Here is a 21,259-nt window from a genome sequence, read left to right as displayed (position 1 = left end):
CCCAGCCGTGGGCATCTGGGGAGTGAACGGGCCAACGGGAGCTCGCTTTCCCCTTCTGTCTCTCAAAGCAAGCAAGGAATGAAAGACGGCCATGTCTGCTTTGCTCAGTCTTGGAAGTGAGAGAGGCATGGACTTAGCACCTGTTTAATTCATCTCAAGTTAGCGCTGTGGTGCCTGCCTCCTCCCAGGGCAGTCGGAGGGAGGTGGCAGGTGGGCGGTGGACGGGAGGCAAAGATAAAGGCATGAACTGTCCTCCCAGTGCTCACACCCAGGCAACGGGATAAAGGTCGTGGAGTCCATGGGTTTGCAAGTGCCGGGGGTGGGGGGAGAGTTCACAGAAACCTCGGGAACCTGCTGCAGCCCAGGCTATCGGAGAATCTGCAGGGCCCACGGAGGCAGGCGCAAGTTAAAAATAATCACCTTGTGTTCTGACATCAGCGTCTCTCTCCCCCGGGGCGATGCAAGCCATTTTCTTGTCCTCTTTAGGAAGCGTGTGGGTTCGGGACGCTTGGTTCCCATTTAAAGTCAGGACAGTGGAGATAACAGTATCAGCCGGCGTTTACTTTCTGCTTTATAATGATCCTCGCCCAGTGAGGTTTTCTCTTCGTAAGAAATGGCACCATTTATTGAGTGCTACATATTTTCCCAGCTCCACTTCTTTCTCACCCACACTGTCAGAGGCCCGGCTGGAAACAGAGAGGCGCGGTGCTCTGCCCCGCAGCCCAGTGCAGGGGGGAGGGTGTCGGTGTCGGTGCTGAGAGCCGGGTGCGGCGGAGCATGGGAAGCACCCGCAGCTGGGGAGGGGCAGGCTGCATGTGGAGTCATTCGGATAAACTGTGCGTCGTGGGCAAACGGAGGCCCAGCTGGCTGAGGTCGGATGCTATCACGTTGGGTGCTGTGGTGGGGGTACGTGATCACGCGGGACATCCCGTAAAAGCGGCCCATCACACACCCGACTTCTGAAAGGGTTAAGGCTGAGGCTCGGTGTGGCAGCCGTGGCGCTGTGTTTATTCCCACTTTGGCCCATAGATCTCCTGGTGTCTCACTCTGGGCGCCCGGGGCGTGGGTGGAAACAGAGTTCACAGTTTGATTTACACTTTGTGTTTCATATCTATGCTGACTTTGAGGGTGCCGACTGGAAGGCGTCTTTCTCCCCCCCCCCCTCTCTCCCACACACACACACACACATACACACACGTCGGTTTGGTCTGCTTCTGACCCTGCAGATCTTCCCGGTTGTTCCTAACAGGCTGGTGTTAGGACCCAGGAAGACGCAGCAGCGACAGGCCGGGTGTGAACGGAGAGCCCGAAGTTTGAGGAGAGCCTCTGACATCACTCACTGCTCTCCACCCGCAGGGGACGCGGTGCGTGCTCAGCCGGAGCCAGGGCCAGCCCAGGGCGGGCAGGAGCTCCGGGGCGCACGGCTGCGCGCGGCGTCTTCTCTCCCGCACTGCAAGCACAAGAGGAAAGTCCGGTCGCAGACCTGGACAGGGGCCAAGGAAGCTCTTGAAATACGCGGCAGAGGCTGACGGCCGGGGCTGCCTGCTGGCTCGGGACAGCCTGCCCGGGGCTGCGAGCCGACTGGGGTTTCTCCTCCCTGCATCGCGTTCCGCGGGGGCCCTGCCAGCTGCCATGTGTTTATCGATCACTGAGGAATTCCAAGTTTGCAGACCAGGAAGGAACACCCATTAGCACTCTCGGCAGCTGCAACGCACACACTGAGGAAGACTCCGACCCTGCTGCTTCTGAACCCGTGAGAAGGCGCCTTTCCCAGGGAAGTGAAAGCTGAAGGGGCCGCTCCCGGATCTCAGGGACACCCCCAGGCGCCCGGAACTCAGGGACGCCCCCAGGCCCCCGGAGCCGCCCGGAACTCAGGGACGCCCCCAGGCCCCCGGAGCCGAGGGAACCATGAGGAGGCTGCTGTCTCTGGGCTGCTGGCTGCTGCCGCTCTGCTGCAACCTCCAGGTAGGTCCTGGGGCTCTCCTGGGATCGGCCGGGACGCTGCCGGCTGCCGCGTGTCCCGGGTGTGTCTCATGCTGTGGTCTTCTGCGTGCAGGTGCATGGCGCCGACTCCAGGATCCAGGACCATCCAGGTGAGAGTTTCCTCCGTGCTCTCTTGCTTGCTGTGGGCACCCTGTTTCTCTCGAGGGGCTCCGCGCAGGCCCTTGGTGGGCTGCCCGTCTCGCTGGCCCTCCACAGCCGTGGGTGGGGAGCAGGTCTCCTGTCCAGCCGACTCTTGCTTGGGTCGTGAGAACAAAGTCTTTCGATGAAGCAAATGCGCTCCTTTGGGGTTGAACATTTTCTGTCTCCTTCGACTCGCGTCTCGCATCTTCAGTGACAGACAAATGCTGCAGCCCCCCTTCCCCCCCCCTCCCCCACCAGGTGCTGGTTCACTCCGTCCCTGATGTCTCCTCGGTGGGGGGGATTTCTCCTCCGTGCCTGCACCTGGCACGGAGGGAGCACCCTCACTCCAGACAGAGCCTCTTATCTTTTGTTTTGTTTTAAAGATCTTATTTATGTAAAAGGCAGTTAGAGATAGAGACAGAGAGCGACCTCCCATCTGCTGGTTCACTCCTCAAATGGCCACAACGGCTGGAGCTAGGCCAGGCCAAAACCAGCAGTCTGGAGCTCCATCTGGGTCCCCACGTGGGTGCAGGGGCCCAAGTACTAGGGTTGTCTTCCGCTGCTTTCCCAGGCCATTAGCAGGAAGCTGGACAAGAAGTGGAGCAGCTGGGACTTGAACTGGTGCCCCTGTGGGATGCCGGAGTTGCAGGCGGCAGCTTTACGTGTTGCACAATGGCACAGGCTCGGAGCCTCTTGGCCACTGTGGCTGCTCAGCGTTGTAGTGTCGGGGCCAGGTGTGTCCTTGGTGGGTGTGTGGGGTGCATATCTGGTGGGAAGGGGGGAGGTGCCAGTGAGTGGCAGGAACCCGCTGCCGGCTAATGCCACGCATGTCTGCTGCTGGAGGATGTGTGGTGGTGAGACCTCTGCCGGGCTCTAAGCCTCGGCTGGCCCGCTGGTGACCTGCTGTCTCTCCTCCGAGCAGCCCTGCCCCCCTTTCCAAGGACTCACCTTCAGACACGCCAGGCCCGGCCAGCCCTGGGGGCCCCAGTGCAGGTGCGACCTGAGCTCCCAGGAAGCCCTGCTCTGAGCAAGCGCCCGTGACACACGGGTGTCAGCGGGGGGGAGGGGAGGGGGCTCTCGGCTTTGCTCTCCCTGCTGAGTGTCGCGGCGCAGGACGGAGCAGTCACTGTCACGGCCTCCGTGTGCCAGCCACGGCGCTGGGACGCGGCCTCTGCTCCCCATGTGAACTTCCGCTGTGCTCCTGATGTCCCTTGTCTGAAGGTGTGGATGCTGTGGTGGCCCTGCGTCCTCCTTTCTTCAGCCAGAAAATCCAAAGAAAGCAAGCAGGGTGTCCGTGGCCTGGGGCTGAGAAAGGCAGAGGCTGCCCGTGCCTCGCAACTCCTGTTCTCCCGCCCAGCCTCGCCTGCAGCTCACGCTGGTTCCGCTGGAGGAGTGACGGGAGACGGGGAGCAGGGGCTCTCCTCGGGCAGCGGTTGCAGAGCAGGGAGCTCAGGCAGAGCTGGCATGTCCCGGAGCCACAGAACCAGCCGCTCACAAGGGCAGCCACGCGTGGCAAAGGAGCGCTGGGGCTCTTCTCAGACTTTGCCTTGTGAGACAGCATTTACATGTGTTCTCATGCATCCACACAGTTCAGAGCCCACAGGTGTCCAGCCACATCCACCCATATGCGTCCACATATGTCCTCAGAGTCCACAACCCCCACATGCACTCACACATCCAACATGTGCCCACAGACATCCACATGTGTCCACACACGTCCAACATGTGCCCACACATGTCCACATGTGTTCACACAGTCCACATGTGCCCACACAGTCCACACACGTCCACATGTGTCCACACACGTCCACACACATCCACATGTGTCCACACAGTCCACATACATCCACATGTGTCCAGAGTCCATCCACATCCCCCATACGTGTCCACATATGTCATCAGAGTCCACACCCCCCACATGCACGCACACGTCCAACATGTGCCCACACATGTCTACATTTGTTCACACAGTCCACATGTGCCCACACAGTCCACACACATACACATGTGTCCATGGAGTCCATCCACATCCACCCATACATGTCCACATATGTCCTCAGAGTCCACACCCCCCACATGCACACACATGTCCAACATGTGCCCACACACGTCCACATGTGTTCACACAGTCCACATGTGCCCAGTCCACACACATACACATGTGTCCATGGAGTCCATCCACATCCACTCATATGCATCCACATATGTCCTCAGAGTCCACACACCCCACATGCACTCACACGTCCAACATGTGCCCACACATGTCTACATGTACCCACACACATCTACATGCACTCACATCCACACAGTCCACACATATCCACCTGTGCACAGACATGTCCACACAGCCCACAGGTGTCCACACACATGTCTATGCAGCCACACATGCCCATGGACATTTGTGCGGTCCACGCACACGCACACGCACTTGCATTCTTGACCCTAAACTTCCAGGAGCTGTGAGCTCAGTCTTGGCCCCACACAGATTTGCTCTCTACGACCTGAAGGAGGCAGAGAAAATGCTTCCTGAGGAGCCCGCCGCCCCAGAAGTCACAGCGGCGCGGAGCGGCAGGAGTGCCCAGGCGCGGGCGCTGAGTCGGCGGGGTGGGGGGTCCTCCCTCCTGTCTAACTGCTCCAGCTCTGGGGACTTGGCACTTCCCCCGCCCCCATTGCTTTCCCTATCCGCTTATTTGCTTCTCTTCTCCTCTCTGGAAGGGTGATGAGGGCTGGTGGATCACCGTCAGGTGTCTCTCCGAGGACAACGCCCTGCTGCTGCCTGCTCTGTCCTCGCCACGCTCTCCGTGGAGGCAGTCTCTCTCTCTCTCTCTCTCCCCCCTCCCTCCCTCTCTCTCTCTCCCTCCCTCTCCCTCCCTCTCCCCCTCCCTCCCCCTCCCTCTCCTCTTCCCTCCCTCTCCCCTCCCCCTCCCCCTCCCCCTCCCTCTCTCTCTGTCAAGTCACCCTGCTTCCTTTCCCTGGCGTTTGTGGCTCCTGCCTGCCTCCCTCCCCTTCTCTCTTCCTGAGGCTTGCGCTGTCCTTTGCTCCACTCCTCTGCTCCTGCTGAAAGTCTGACCCTCGGCCTCTGGGGGGTCACCGGAGAATCCAGCAGCTGCCTGCCCATTTCTGCTCCCACCTCGAAGGCCACAAAGCCCTCTGGGGACACTGTCCACGCACGAAGGGCAAACTAGAAGCCGCTTACGTCTAGTGTTAGTGCTCTCCTCCCGTAGTGCTAGCCCTCTGGGCCCAAGTATTAGTGCTCGTCCCACAGCATCAGCACTCCCGCACTCCAGTGTTAGCCTTCTCGTGCCGCAGTATTAATACTCTGGTGGCATTGATGCTGTTAGTCCGACAGACACACTTTCATCTGTGGTGTAAGTGATTCGCACACAGACGGCTGGAAAGACATGGGCTTTCCCTTAGGGAGTTCACACTTTGTAAGGAGGAAGGGGACACAGGTGCTGGTTAGAACATTAGCTGAGTGATGGGTGTGAGGTGCACACTGCTGGGGAGGGGGCGCCAGTGTAGGACAGTCACCCTGGGCTTCTCGATTTCTCTACAAGACTCCAACACGACAAGGAGCTTTTCCTGTCTCCTTCCGGCCCCCGCCCTGTGCCACTCTTGAAGTAAGTAGTGCATGTGAACTCTGTGGAAGACCTGATGGTCATCTGGTAAACCAGAGCTGTGGGGCTAGCCAGCCTGTATAACTTATAGTCTCAGGGGATGCCTGGGCTTCTGGTACTTGGTTGTGTACATGAGCCCAGGTAATCGGACATCTGCCAGTGCAGATCTCGTGTACTGGAAGCTGATTGCAGAGGTTAGGGTTAGGGTTTAGGGTTTAGGGTTAGGGTCAGGGTCAGGGTCAGGGTCAGGGTCAGAGTCAGGGTAAGGGTCAGGGTCGGGTCGGGTTGGGTTAGGGTTAGGGTTAGTCATGGTGACGTCACCTTGCCTAGGTGCTGTCTGTATGCCCGTGTGACTGCAGTTCCTCATCTCGGAGCTCGGGTCAGAAGGTGAGGTCGACGGGGCCCCCAGGGACTTAGCCCGCCCTTCCCGTTACCTCGGAATGGAGAGGAAGGTGAGGCCCGTAGGCGGCACGCATGAGCCCTTTGCCCGCTGCCTGCCTCTGCGCCGGGCGGCACCGCGGAGCTGCGGTGGCAGATTCGATCCGCAGGGCGTGAGCCGTGAAATTGCAGGTCCTTTTTTAAGATTCACAAACAGGTCCTTTTATAGAGAGCTTGTTTGTACTGAGCAAAAGGGAACATAAAAAAGCAAAAGGCCGCACCCTGCCATTATCCCGATGTTTCCCGGCCCCGGGTTCCTGTCCAGGGGGCGGAGGCCGCTCACTTCGCCGCCCTGCGTGCGGGTCCGGGAGGCCAGAGCAGGTACTGACGGCGATTGCCTGACACGGCGCGGGCAAGGCCGGCAGGTCGTCACCGAGCCTCATTCCTGGTCATAACGTGCTTGTCGCGGTTCTCACAGCCGCTCGTGCGCCCTGCTGAACGAGTGGAAACTTCCGGGGCACCTGCGGTGTGACTACACTCTGTGTTGGGTGTGTGTTTCTTCATCCTTGCGTTTTCCCATCCGTCCTGTCTGTATGTGGCCTCCTCTTTAAATCGCTGATGTTGGATCCTCGCTGATGTTGGATCCTTCATACACATCCCACGCCCTAACTGGTTGCACTGTTGGAGCTCTAACAGTGGGGAGACTTCCAATGCAGACGTCAGAATTTCTCATCCCACCCCTGTCCCACGGAGGAATGTGGTAGAAGAGAACAGACCAAGTCCTCGCAGTCAGAGAGCAGGGTCTGATGTGTGGGGCAGAGAGCACACTCCCAGCGCCACCAGCACCACCACCAACATGCCACAGAATTGCAAATAACACGAGGAAGCGCCATGTGGTGCGGGCAGTGGCCGAGAGGCGTCCAGCCAGCCTGCTGAGGGCAGGCACGGCCCTGTGAGACGCTGGGCACGGCATCGCAGCGTTGGGGACAGGAGAGGCCTGCTGCAGTCGGCCGTCTCAGTCGGCGCACGTGTGTGAGCAGTCCCCTGAACAAAACCCCGGTATGGCCTCCCGTGACGGATGTGAAGAACAAGTGATAGGGAGAGGGTAAGGGTAGGAACTCTGGGGCCAGCGCTGTGGCACAGTGGGTAAAGCTGCTGTCTGCAGCACCAGCATCCCATATGGGTGCTGGTTCGAGTCCCGGCTGCTCCACTTCTGATCCAGCTCCCTGCTAATGGCCCGGGAAAGCAGCAGAAGATGGCCCAAGACTTGGGCCCCTGCACCCACATGGGAGACCCGGATGAAGTTCCTGGCTCCAGTCTGAGCGAGCCCTGACAGCTGCAGCCATCCAGGGGAACGGACCAGTGAAAGGAACCTCCCCCCTCTCTCCCTCCCTCCCTCCCTCCCTCTAATTTTCAAGTAAATAAATCTCTTTTTTTAAAAAAGAGTAGGGAAATGTGGAATACTGAAAATTTCAGTTTCCTGAAAAGGAAAAGACTATTTGGAAGGTAGAGTTAGAGATCTTCCATCTGCTGTTGGATGGAGGCTGAGACTCACACGGGTGCCCACATGGGGCGCCAGAGGCAGGCGATGGTTTAACCTGTTACACCACAGCGCCGGTCCTGGAACAAAGACGTCTAAAACTTTTTTGGGGCATTAACATGGCGCGCTCTCTCGCTCACCTTTTCTCCCCCCCTTTCCCTCCCCCCAGGCACTGACTCGCTCTGACCACGGCCTGTCTCCCTCCCCCCACGCCTGTCTCCCGGGGAGACGTGCTCGCACCTGGCCTTCCCCTCTCTGCTGCTCCCCTCCCTGCCCCTTTCCTTTAGGGCTGGGGCCCGTGGGAGGGGCGCGGGAGAGCCTGTGTGTAGCACGAGGGCCTCTCTGCGGGAAACCGAGGCACTGCCTGCCCGGAGGACCTCGCGGCACCTTCCTGAGGGGCGAGGAGCCGCACGGGTCCTGTTCCCCTTGTTCTCCCGACTTCGGGCTGTTTCACTCCTTTGGTCGTAGAGAGAACCTGTGGGCTGAGCCTGGACCCCTGAGCTGGTTAGCACCACGTGGTATTAAAATCTTGCTCACGTTCCCATTTTGGGAGATTTCAAGTAAAAACATCTGGATTTCCAACTTCTCTTTAAAGAGCGGGAGGGAGGCGTGACAGTCCTCGGTGCAGCTTACCGCCGGGCGACGGGTGCTGGGTGTCGGGGAGCCGCTCCTCTCGGGCTGCCCGCCCGCCCTGGGAGGCACCCGTGGTCCCCACGGACAGCGCTGCTGTCTCCTCCCAGCGTCTGCGCCTGTGGCTTCCGGGAGCTGACGGTCACGAGTGTCCTCCCTGGTCCCACTCAACAGCACCGCATGACCTGCTGCCCCCGAGGTGTTACTCATCTCGCCCCCGGGGCTAAGCCGGTGTGGTAGCTGTGGGAGGCCTGAGGCAATGCAGGGGTGGGCACCTGACCAGACGCGGGCACAGGGAGACGAGGCAGCGGGCAGACGCTGGCTCGTGCCGGGTGGGGCTTGCAGGGTGTGTGGGACGCCCTTGACTCTCAGCCCTCTGCCACGAAGGCCGTTCGGAGGAGTGACATCTGTTCTTTGTATACGAGACGTCATATCCTTTTCCAGACGAACTGAATAACAAGTCGGTGAGGATTTCCCGTCTTCACCGTGAATATCCGAGTTTTGGGGAAAAAGCACGACAGGGCTGAAAATGAGTGTGCCTGAGTTTTACGTTTTTGATGTCGCATTACAATAACTGTTCCCGTGGGAACAGCCGAAGCCAGGTGTCACTTTCGGCTGTGCCCAGGACCTAGGTCATCGTCTAGATGCTTCCTTGAGCTGACACAACAGCTTTGCACTGGGCTCACACGTTGGGCCCGTGTGTCCTACTGAGGGGACAGATGCAGATGGAAACCCGGGTCCGGTGAGCTGGGTGTGTGCAGATGTTTGGCGCTGGGAGACAAAAGTTTAGACACTGGAGTCCTGCAGTTTCCGTGTGGACGTTCCGTGTGGACACCGCCTGGGCTGACTTGATTGTGAACATCGGTCTTAAAGACCTGTTTTTCGAAAGGCAGAGTCAGAGATGTTTTTCATTCACTGGTTCACTTTGCAAATGGCCACAATGGCCAGAGCTGGGCCAGGCGGAAACCAAGAGCTTCTTCCGGGTCTCCCACGTGGGTGCAGGAGCCCAAGCACTTGGGTCACCTGCGGCTGCTTTCTCAGGTGCATTAGCAGGGAGCTGGATCGGAAGTGGAGCAGCCGGGAATCAAACCTGTGCCCATGTGGGATGGACGCCAGCATCACAGGTGTTGGCTTTACCCGCTATGCCACAACGCCGGCCCCTGTAAAAGATTCTTTTTGCTAAAGGTTTATTTATTTGAATGGCAAAGTTAGAGGCAGAGAGAGAGAGAGAGAGACCTTCCATCTGCTGGTTCACTCCCCAGATGGCCACAATGGCTGGAGCTGGACTGATCCGAAGCCAGGAGCCAGGAGCTTCTTCTAGGGTTCCCACATGGGTGCAGGAGTCCAAGGATTTGGACCTCCTTCCACTGCTTTCCCAGGCACATCGGCAGGGAGCTACATTGGAAATGGAGCAGCTGGGACTCGCACCAGCGCCCATATGGGATGGCAGCACTGCACGCCACAGTGCCGGCCCCATCAGAATTTTCAAAAGGGAACACGGCTCCAAAAATTCCGATGGAATAAAAGGATAACGAGTGGCTCGCCCCACACCCGACCAACTCCCACTCCCCAGTTTCCTCAAATCCTCGAAACCCAGAGTCCGTTCCTTGGGTTCACTCAGCTCAACCTCTTCCCTTTGCGCTCTGTGCGCCTGCATTTTACACGAATTGTCTATCATTCACATAGGGTTTTTGTTTTGTTTTGTTTTTTTGTCTTTACAAGCGTTGAGAGGCAGAGACAGAGTTCCCGTCTGCTGTTTCTCTCCTCAGATGCCTGCGGCGTTGCAATCTCTGGTTCACTCCCTAAATGACCACAACAGCCAGGAGCCCAGAACTCCTTGGGACTGGGTCGGTCCAAAGTCGGGAGCTGGGAGCTCAGCCTGGGTCTGGCATTCGGGAGCCATCACTGCCCCCCGCCCAGGGTGCACACCAGCAGGACACGGGCATCGAGAGCTGGGAGTGGACACCAGACCCAGGCCCTGCAGTGTGGGATGTGAGGGTCTTGACTGCGAGGCCACGGGCCTGCCCCCCCCCTTGATGGATGTAGTGAACAGTGCGATGACGGAACATTCTCTAGCAGTGTGACCACACGGCCTCGTTATTCGACCAGCTGCACGCTGAGTCCATCACGCAGAGGGACGCAGACCGCTGGGAAGGAGCACTGAGGTTGTGTGCAGGCTTTGCTGCTACAAGCAATCCTGCGACGCCATGTGTGCATCTCGAGGGAATTCCTGGGAGGAAGTTACCAGGTCAAAGGGGTTGCACGGGACTCGTGTTGTGGCACAGCGGGGTAAGCCACTGTGACGTGGGCACCCCGTGGGAGCGAAGGATTGAGGCCCAGCTGCGTCACCTTCAATCCAGCTCCCTGTTCATGTGTCTGGGAAAGCAGAAGAAGATGGCCCAAGTGCTTGGGCCCCACCACCCACGTGGAGACTTGGATGGGGTTCTGGGCTCGCTGCTGGGGTCATTTCGGGAGTGAACCAGCAGCCTAAACGTCTCTGTCGTCTCTCCTCCTCTCTGTAACTCTGCCTAGTAAGTAAATAATTTTTTAGAGGGACTGTGCACTTGAAATTTGGATGGATGTAGCCAAATCGTTCTCCACAAAGGCTGTAACTGATCTGAACTCCCACCAAGAACGTGGTGGAACCTGCCAACGTAATATCTCTAACTGTGCCTGCCTGTCTGACGGGTACACTCCGATAGGCTATCTTGTTGTAGTTTGAACTTTTAAAAATTGCAAGCCAAGTTGAGCATCTTTTTGTAGATTTTAAAATAAGTGGCATTTATTTTTCTTTTGGGCTTTTGTTCCAATGTTCTAATCATTTGTTTTTCCTTAACAGTAGTTTTCTTGATACAGTGAATTTAATACATCTAAAAATCTGCGCATTTTGGTCATGTATTATATAAATAACATTCCTTGGTTTGAATTTTTTGTATTTTGTATTTTTTGTATAGGAATTTTAAAATTTTATGCAGTGAAACACGTGACCTCAGAAGGCTTTTTGGTTTTTTGTTTCTTCTTTGTGTTGCGCTGGCATGTGCTGACTGTCCCTGTGTCTGGGGCAGAGCGTGACTGCATGGCCATGCCGCCGTGAGGACCACACCTGGGGTCTGGCACGTCCACCCCACCTCAGACGCCTATCGCTTCTTTTGTACTTACAGCTTTTAAAATTATTTTCATTCATTTGCAAGGCAGAGAGAGACATCTCCCATTCCCTGGTTCACCCCCAAATGCCCACTGGAGCTAGGGCTGGGCCAGGCTGGGACTGGGAGCTGGGGACTCCGTCTGGGTCTCCCATGTGGGAGGAGGGACCCATCCTCCACTGCCTCCCGGGGTGCACGTTAGCAGGAAGCAGAGCTGGGACACAAACCAGGTACCCCGACGCGGGGCACAGGCGCCCTGAACACCCCTTAACCGCTAGGCCGAATACCACCCTGCTCGGCAATTGTGCCCCAGCTGGAATCGTCCAGTGTAAAGAGTGAGGTAGGGATCTTAGTTTTTCCCAGATGGCTAGCAGCACCTTCGGCTGAGTAACTGTTCCCTCTGATTGGCGAACACGGCGTTCACGGTGAGCCGCCCGGGGCGTGTGTGATCCTTTGCCCTCTGGGCTCCCGGATCGCGAGCAGCGCCACACGGCCTCCTGTGCTGGCGTCGTGGGCGATCGTCTCCCGCAGTGCTCCCACCCTGCTCCTCCCCTCGCCAGGCCCGCTTGGCGGCTCCTGCTTAGGTATGTTCTAGAAGAGTGGGTTCCGTGGTCACTTTCTCTCCCACACCACTGCCTCGGGACTGGTAATTCCCGGTACGGACTAAAGGATTTGGATATTTTTATGATCCTGAGTCTGCCATTTCCAGAGTGGGCTAACTCCATGTATCCAGTGGCTCCCGTTTTTCCTGTGGTTTCTTCGTGAGGGTCTCGGACAGTCTCAGCGCCTCGTTCTTGAATGTTCCCTCTTGCCGCAGTATGAACGAGAGCTTTCCTTCCGTTGCGTCTTAAAGCCTCGTCCCCGGCTCGCGGTGGGCGGCGGCGTCCGTGCGAGCGCCTGGCCGGGCCCTGCTGTTTGCTGGAACAGCTCTCGCTCGGCACATTCTCTTCCCGTGTGTCATCGTTTTCACGCTGGGTAGGAGGCTGCATCATCTGACAATAATGATCACATTATCTCTGCGAAGCACGTTACAGGGAATAACACGGAGGCTGCCCTATTCATTTTCACTTTTCTGTGACCTGGCAGGCACTTTGGGCGGTGGACTGTGACTCAGTCGTCGGGACCGTTACTCCCACTTCTGGGAAGGAGGCGCAGGAGGGCTATCCCATGAGGCTAAGCTGCGTGCACGGAGCTGCTCACGCCAGTCACCTGCAGGAGTAGGGACAGGACACGGCTGGTGGCTCAGGGTCGGGGGAGCGCTGGTCACGGTACACAGCAGCCTCTCTTAGACTGGGGGGAAACCAGGAAGTCACGTTGCGTTGAGAAAAGGGAACAGGAGACAGAGCTCCGGGCCGTCGTGTCTGCCCAGGGCAGGGGACTGTAGGGCATTTTGGAAGGAAGCGCTTTGAGTGTGGAGGAAGCACGGCGGGGGAGCAGACCTGTGTGTGACTTTGCACCTGAAACCACCTGTCTGTCCGCCCGATTGAGCAAGACTTTTATTCTCCCTTTACAAACAGCTGAGAACAGCCGTGTAGGTTGTCGCTGGAACGGAACCGGGGAACGCTTGAAAGCGCCTTGAACGGTGCCCGGCACGATGTGGGGGTTGCCTCCCTCCTAAGACGAGTTTCAACCGTACAGCCTCCTCCTGTCTGATGGCCTCAGCTGTTAACTCTGAAATAGTGTTGGATGGCGGAGTGACGTACATCTTGTCTGGTTCCCAGCACTGAGGGGCATGCGTCTAGGGTCCCGGCACTGAGCCCCGTGGCTGTGGTTGCCAGTCACAGGCACCGGCCATTCCGCCCAGTCAGGAAGCTGATCGCTGGTCTCTCACTGCAGAGTTGCTACAGCCAAGGACGTCTCTCAGGTCTCCTGTGGCCCCTGCACACCTCGCTCTCCCCTGGCCCACACAGCGTCTGGTAAACAGTTCATCTGCAGTGCTTCCCTAACCAGGATTTTTTGTGTTCTTTTTCCCCCCAAGGGTTTGAGGTCTTGGCGTCTGCGTCTCATTACTGGCCACTGGAGAGCGTGGATGGGATCCATGAACTTCAGGACACGGCTGGAGGTAGATCGAGGGTGAGGGGGCGGGGCTGAAGACGCAGTGGGGGCCACTTAGGCTGAAACGCAGGGCAGCCGGGGGTACACCTGGGTGTGAGCACCACACTGAGAAGGAGAAGAATCTGACTCTGTTTGCAAACAGGCCAAGTGTGCAGTCTCTGACAGGTCCTGTCTCTGTCCCTCCACCCACCCATCCATGTATCCACCCATCTGCCTCCCCCCCCACCCCGTGAATCCACCCGTCCACACCTGTGCATGCACACGTGATGGAATGAGGAAGCCACGTGAGTCCCCTCCTCTTCAGAAAGTGCTTTTCTCCTTAGTCCTTGTTTCGGGGCAGTCAGGGGAACAGACGTGAACAGTTGCCTCGAAGCCAGGATGACGGGGCCTAACAGATGCGCACGCAGGTTCTGTTAGTAGCTGTTGGAGGCATTTTACTGCAAGCTGAGTACTTCTTATGTATGCAGGACAGGACTTACGATTCAAAGTGTGATGAAAATGTGCTGTTTCCCCAACAACCTGAAGGCTGACGGTGCCACAGTGGACCCATCTCCTACGAGCCAGGGGTTTGTCTCCACTGCACAAGACCGGCACGACACCCAGGCCCCCAAAATGGGGGCTGTCTAGGGAGGGGTCAAAGCTTGTGCCGATTAAGTCCCACTCACATGTCACCCCACAAAGGCATCCCCCAGCTGCCAGCAAGCGTCCCCAGACCCCTCAGCTCCCTCTGAGGACTTGGCATTGTCTGAGCTGTCTCCATGGGGCTGGCATGGGCCAGCGGGGCCCTGTGTGATGTAATTCATGTTTTTATCTAGAGTAGGGCAGACGCATGATACTCTGGGGCATTTTTTCCTATTCCAAGGGGAGCCATTCTTAAAAAGGATTTATTTATTTAGAAGGCAGAGCAATAGAGGGGGAGCGAGATCTTCCATCTGCTGGTTCATTCTCCAAATGGCCACAATATCCAGGTCTGGACCAGACCAGGAACTCCATCCAGGCCTCCCATGTTGGGGGCGGGGCCTCCAGCACTTGGGGCCTCTGCTGTTCCCCAGGTGGGTGAGCCAGAGCTGGTGGGCAGCAGGGCAGCTGGGAATCAAACTGGCGCTCCGATATGGAACGCGGGCGCTGCAGCTGGCGGCCTCACCTCCTGCACAGCGCCCACCCACAGAGCCGTTCTGGCAGTACAAGTTTTGAATGTTGGGGAAGGTTTTGCATTTTATTTTTATTTATTCATTGCTCTTGACTGTATCAAGTAGCTGGTTCATGCCTCATGGATTTGCTGTGCAAGGATACACGCACACGCGTGCTCACTGGTGTTCTTGCCATGGTTGCCACAGCAGCACGCCATGTGCCCTCCTTCCTGTGGCTCACGTGCTGCAGGAAATCACCACAAACCAGAAAGCACCAATTCTGGCGTCGGCGCTGCTGACGTCCTCATGCTGGGGGGTCCAGGCAGGGGCCTCTGAGGGCGCCGCCCCTTCCGGGACTTTGCTGTCCGTTCAGCACAGCAGCGACCCGTCCATCGTCTGCACTGCGGGTGCCGACCGCCCTGGGCAAGCTCCAGAAAGCCACTTCCCCTCGTTCTAACCCAGTTCTCCTTGCTCAAGGCCTTCATTGGAAAACCCTTGACAGGTGGAAGTGCGTTGTGGAAACAGCTCTTTGTTCAGGCCCCAGCGACTGAAATTCCAGGATTTATTTGAAACTGGAGCTCGAGTGACTACCAGCATCCCTCCTCTCCCCTCACCTGCGCTCTTTTTTTTTTTTTTTTAAAGATTTATTTATTTATTTATTTGAAAGTTAGAGTTACACAGAGAGAGGAGAGGCAGAGAGAGAGAGAGAGAGAGAGAGAGGTCTTCCATCTGATGGTTCACTCCCCAATTGGCCGCAACGGCTGGAGCTGCGCTGATCCAAAGCCAGGAGCCAGGATCTTCTTCCAGGTCTCCCACGTGGGTGCAGGGGTCCAAGGACTTGGGCCATCTTCTACTGCTTTCCCAGGCCATAGCAGAGAGCTGGATTGGAAGAGGAGCAGCCGGGACTAGAACCGGCGCCCATATGGGATGCCGGTGCTTCAGGCCGGGACGTTAACCCACTGCGCCACAGCACTGGCCCCTAGCTGTGTTCCTTGTTGTAGATTAAGTCGGTGCCCTCGGTGTTTTGGAAACATTTACTGATGAGGACGTTTCCTCCTTGGGCTGTAATCATGGCCTTGCCATGGAGTTCTGCTCGCCGAGTGGCTGTGGCACCCCCTGCCAGGCTCCTCGCTCCTGTGCCCTGCAGCTCGCTGGCCGATTGCAATTTGATTTCGGGCTCCTCGAGGGGAAGACGCAAAGCCCGGAGGCCATTAGCACGTTCTGCTGCCGGGGACCGTGGAGCGGCTCTGGCAACCACTCTGCGGACGTGTGCTGTGTCGTGTCACCGAGTCAGCCGTGTGTCCTTGGTCATACACTCGTGACATTGTTTTTGCTGTGTTTCTGTCCCCGTTCTCGTGACGTCGTAACATTGTTTTGTTGTGCTGTGTTATAGATGGCCAACTTCAGTTTCATATCTCTCAACTATGTATCCGCCTGGGAGCTGGAGCCAGCCAGCCGGAACCACCACCGTTATGTGGCAGCCCAGTCCGGCAGCCGTGGAGCTGACGGCCTGCTGGCCTTGACCGCACGACGGGGCAGTGGAGGCTGGCGGGAGGCAGGGTCAGGAGAGACAGCCGCAGGCGGCTCCCCGGGCGCCAGGAGCCCTCCCGGCCGCCGGCCGGCTTGAGAGATGTTGGTCCGATGTGCTTTGTCTCACTCATCCATTGTGCTTTCTCTTTTGTTGTTCCACTCAGCGTTGCGAACCCACAACCACACTGTGCTTGCTTCCCATAACTCTACCCTTGTCTACACCAGTGAGTCTGCCTACTCAAATTTCTCTGCGACCGTAGGTGAGCACTGACGTCCCGTGTCCTGTCTTCCGTCCACTGTGCGTCTGCAATGAACTGAAAGACCTGGGTGAACTCATGCTGTCTCGGCTGCAAACAAATAAGCACTAAGGCCCGGGGCAGCGGCGAGACCCCGGGGTGTTCGAGACACCCACACGGGGCCCAGCCACAGGGAGCGCCACAGCTCTCCCAGGCTGCCAGGGGCTTCCAAGTCAACTGCTTGTTTTCAGAACAAAACAGACACACCATGAGGTCTTTGCTAAAAATAGAAGTGGCTCGGGTCGTTAAGCAGATTACAGTCTTTGGGGAGGAGAATATACCCTTTCCAGGGAAAATTAAAATGCCTCATCAAAAATTTGATCTGTTACAAACGTTAAAATCAGCATTTCTCCTGCAGCAGGATTTAAAAAAATCCTTAGAATCTGCTGTATGAGACACGCCCAGCAGCCACGACTAACTCGTGTGGCTGAGCGGCTGGCAGAGTGGTTCTGTTTTCGGGTGCAGCTCAAAGTCGGGGGGTGGTAGTGGCCGTCTTGGGTGGGTCCCACCAGGGCAGGAAGCCAGTTCTGTCGCGGATCTCTGCCGCATGCATCCTGATGGCTATCTCGGCTGGGAGGCGCGTGGCTTCCTAGCGCGATTCTGCCAGTCAGCCTGGCTTAGTTAGGGTCTACACAGCCTGAGTCAGGTGTCGGTCTGCTCGTTATCCCCTCCCTCTGAGACGCAGGTCTCCCCAACAGTGGGTGGGGTCAGCAGACACCAGAGGTGTGCGGCACAAGCCGTGCTGGGAGGCCCTGCGGGTGTGGTGAGCAGACCCCGCTCTCCCCGACGCCCTGGGCTGAGCTGACGCCCCAGGGCAGGCTTTCTGGGGGGCGGTCCTGGCGCCTGTGGTTCTCGGCGCGCAGCCGTCACATCTCTCCTGTGAACCACTGGCCTCCATGCTCAGTGCCAGGCGCATTTGCCTGGAAATAGGACAAACCCGAGGGCTGGCGAGGCGGTACCTCTGAACCGGGCCCTGGCCATTTGGTCTCGTGCTGGGCAGGCTCTCCCGGGACTGGCGAGTGAGAGTGGGCACTTGGGCCATGGTTCCTGGGCCCAGGAGCTTCCCACCAGAAGTGAGGAGCAGAGGGAGGGGAGGAGTTCCCCTGTGGCTCGCACCCGCCCTGAGCCGAGAGGGCTGCTGTGGGAAGCTCGGGAGAGGATGGGTGTGGGAAGGACTCCGACAGCTCTTGGTGCAGCTCGGGTCACTGGGTAAGTCCACGGTTGGCGGTGGCCATCTCACCAGGGCATGAGAACACACGATGCATAGTGATAGCGCGGTAATCGATAGGACCTAAGAGTGATTTATTACCCAACATTAGGCCTATAAATTCCTTACAGTTTAATGATTAACAAGTGCCCGTCCAAGCCATCAGTGTTAGTGTTGCAGGATGACATATGTGATTATAAAGACAACACCGTGTGCTCCTGTGTGAGCTGTGAGCCTGACGCGCCTCCAGACACCCGTCTCGTGGGTTGTTCATGTCCGATGTCGTTTTCTCGCTTAGACATCGTGGAAGGAAAGGTCAACAAAGGCATTTACCTCAAAGAGGAGAAAGGCGTGACGCTGCTCTACTACGGCAGGTACAAGACTTCGTGCCTGAGCGACCCGGCGCAGTGTGGCCCTGACGGTGAGTGAGTGACCCGGGGTTCCGCCCTGCGCATCGGCGTCAGGCAGCGCCTGTTCCCACGCCCAGCGCGGATGGGGGCCGCAAGTTCTCATTAATTGCAGGGTGCACCACGATGACGGCTGTGCCTGGGGCGGGGAGGGCTGGGGAGACAGCTGGGCGAGGGCTTGTCCTGGGGCCGGAAAGTCAGCACCGCGAGACGAAAACATAAATGAGGTCAAGAGTGAAGACGCCGTCCTTCAAACACAGACCCGTGGTGTCACGTGGGCCCTGGATGGGGAGGAAACGGATGGGGGGCTCACGGACCATCAGCTCTGGCTCTGAGAAGATTGAGGGGCAGGGAGGGCACGCCCGTTAGCCCCCGCACCGGTTTGCTTCTGGTGCTCATGGGCAGAGTGGCGTGACGGCGGAAGGAGGCGTCCCAGCCTGGGGCGGCAGCGACGCCATGGACAAAGCACACGTGCAGGGGACACAGGGAACTGTGTCGTCCTCTAGGTCCCTGTGAGGAGCCACCTGCCCTCCAGGCTGGGAGGTGTGTGGGCCGCTGTGGACGCGGTCCGGGACTTCAGTGTCCTCAAACCACGCCTGCGAGCCCCAGTCTCTCCTGCAGGATGAGATGTTAAATTCCGAGGAAGAAAAAGTTTGGTGCGAGCGCAGGGTTTTGGGCAGCAGACGGCCTCTGGGATGAGCTGGTTGCCGTGACCCTGGCTCTGTAGAAGCAAGCCGCAGCTTAGCGGGGTGAACCGCGGGAGGCTGCCTCTGGCCTCCGCGGAACCCGGGGTCTTGCAGCGTGGCTCTGAGCACCCTGGAAATGCACCTGGCTGGTTTATTTTTGCAGGTGAGAGTGGTGAGGACAGGGCAGCCAGGTCCCACGGCCCCTCCCTGCCCCCACCCCTCCTGCATCAGGTGGGTGGGCACTGTGCCCCTGCCCTCGCTGGGTTTCTGGGGAGTGGCTTCTCCTTGGGGTAGCGGCGCTGCTACACTGAAGTTATCTCGTTCGGGGGTGGGGAGGGCCTGGGTTCCGGGATTCCAGTGACGGGGACGATCCAGCCCCCAGCGCAAGGGAGCGCCGGGCCCCATCCCGGCCTGCCTTCCAGATCCGGCTCCCGCTTGGCCGGCAGTCTGCGTGCGTTTCCAGTTCTCTGCCCAGGTGGACGTCTCGGGTTCGGGATGACTCGTGTCGCTGGGTCGCAGCAGGTCAGGCGTGAGCAGGGAGGAGCTCCCATCATTTTCCAACCTGCAGCCCACGGAGGGCCCGTGCTGTGGGGTGGCTGCGACCTCACCCTCACACGACTGGCTCTGTGGACACGGCGTCCGTGGGTATCGCGCACAGCGAGACTCCCGCCGACCTCCTGGCCACTGCGCCGCAGGCGGTGTTCGGAGGGGCTGGGACTCATGGGCGGTTACGGCGGGAACGTGCCACGAGCCTCCTCCGCTCTTTCTGGTGAGGGCACAAACCGACAGCTCCAGGATTCCTGTCACGGGAGGGCAGCACGAGCCCCGCCCCAGGTCCACGGCTCGTCCGGGTCCCGTGTGGTCTCCGTTCTGGTGTGTGGAAGATGTGTTCAGTGGAGGTTTGAGCTTTTTGGAAAGAACAGACTTGAGGCCTGGGCAGCCCAGCAGCTGGGCGCCCCCGACCCCTCACCCAGCGGGCGGACGTCCCTCTCTGTGGCTCGTGTGCCACCGTCCACCATCGCCCCAGCCTCTCAGTCTGTGCCTTGCAGTCCCGAGCCGACGGTGGGTCCCGTCTTGCATTGAGGGTGTTCTGTGAGCAAGTCTTTCCGTGGTCACTGGCTGCTCCCGTCAGGTCGTGGGGGTGCACCGCGGGCCAGGTGAACCCCTCCGCCCCGTGTTCTCGTGGCTCCGTGGAGGAGAATGGCCTGCCCGCCTGTCCCTCGTGCTTGGCCTGTGGCTCTGTGAGGGCCAGGACTGGTCCAGTCTTGGCCAGCACTGAATTCCCAGGGCATAACCAGCACTTAGCATGTCACAGATGTCCGCTGATTGGTGGACAGACGCGTCCGGTCCAGCTGCCTTCCTGGTCTCAACTCCTGAGTACGCAGGCCTGCGTGGGACTCTAGGTTTTTGCAATTTTTTTTTCCCATGGGAGAAATGTGCAGGAGAGTGAGGGCTTTATTTAGGGGAGAAAGGGAAGTCCAGAGGCTAAGTTGGGTCCACACCAGGCAGAGAGCAGGCCGGGGAAGTCCAGAGGCTAAGTTGGGTCCACACCAGGCAGAGAGTGGGCTGGGGGTGAGCCGCGTGCCGCAGGCATGCATACGGGAAAGCAGGGAGTGGGCCGCCCGAAGGCAACGCGGCCTGAAAGCTCCGGGCAACAAGGGCAACCAAAGGGGGGCCCGTGCTCCAGGCCTTTCATCCGCTTCCGAGGGGGAGCGGTTATGTAGCCTGATTGGCAGGTGGGCGAACAGGCGGGGTCAGGCAGGGGCGAGGGATCGCACTGGAGCACGGTGAAGGCGTGGTGTTCCAGCTCACAGACCTAACCGGGTTTATCCTACCTGCCTGCATCGTGCCCCTCAGAGTCCAGCCCTTGACCCCGAGGGGTGTTGGAGGGCGTAGAATCATCGATCTCCTATGGCTGCTCCCTGCTCACGAGGGGCGTAGCTGCGACTGCTGCACGCGGAGCGCCTCGCGCCGAGGCAGAGCTGTCCGCGAGGTCCACCTGTCTGTCCACCTGTACCTGGAACTTGCTAGCAGGCAGAGCTGCCGGGTGGGGGTCCGCACACAGTAAAACACAGTTCAATGAAAGGAAACTGAAAGAGGTCACTCCTGGGGCTGACATACAAATTCCTGGGACGACTTTTCTTGCCGAAATAAAACCTCGGGTCGTGGTGGCTCAGGAAGAGGCAGCCTGTTCCCTCTCAGGACTCCTCTGGCTTTTAGAGCGTTCTTTTTTGTTTGTTTGTTTGTTTTGTTTTTTTTTGAGAGGCAGAGTGGACAGTGAGAGAGAGAGAGACAGAGAGAAAGGTCTTCCTTTTCTGTTGGTTCACCCTCCAATGGCTGCTGCAGCCGGCGCACCTCGCTGATCTGAAGCCAGGAGTCAGGTGCTTCTCCTGGTCTCCCATGGGGTGCAGGGCCCAAGCACTTGGGCCATCCTCCACTGCACTCCCTGGCCACAGCAGAGAGCTGGCCTGGAAGAGGGGCAACCAGGACAGAATCCGGCGCCCCAACCAGGACTA

At 58.4% G+C, this 21,259-nt stretch overlaps 1 protein-coding gene across 3 annotated transcripts in view; it reads left to right on the top strand.

Annotated features, from left to right (window-relative positions):
• Positions 1–1,385: 1,385 nt before the first annotated feature.
• ADGRD1 (adhesion G protein-coupled receptor D1) overlaps positions 1,386–21,259 on the top strand; it is a 117,559-nt gene continuing 97,685 nt past the window's right edge. For 2 of the 3 annotated variants that reach the window (XM_070066275.1, XM_070066277.1), the window contains exons 1-5: positions 1,435–1,965; positions 2,057–2,093; positions 13,411–13,494; positions 16,312–16,407; positions 17,949–18,071. In XM_070066275.1, the coding sequence (XP_069922376.1) occupies positions 1,909–1,965; positions 2,057–2,093; positions 13,411–13,494; positions 16,312–16,407; positions 17,949–18,071 (397 nt within the window). In that variant the 5' untranslated portion in view covers positions 1,435–1,908. Of the gene's footprint in view, positions 1,966–2,056; positions 2,094–13,410; positions 13,495–16,311; positions 16,408–17,948; positions 18,072–21,259 lie in introns of all 3 variants that reach the window. The other variant, XM_070066276.1, reaches the window with a different exon arrangement.

Source organism: Oryctolagus cuniculus, chromosome 21 (genome assembly GCF_964237555.1).
Source record: "Oryctolagus cuniculus chromosome 21, mOryCun1.1, whole genome shotgun sequence".
In the NCBI taxonomy this organism is placed as follows: Eukaryota; Metazoa; Chordata; class Mammalia; order Lagomorpha; family Leporidae; genus Oryctolagus; species Oryctolagus cuniculus.
Note: the sequence above shows the minus strand (reverse complement) of the source record. Positions and strands in the feature narration are given on the sequence as shown.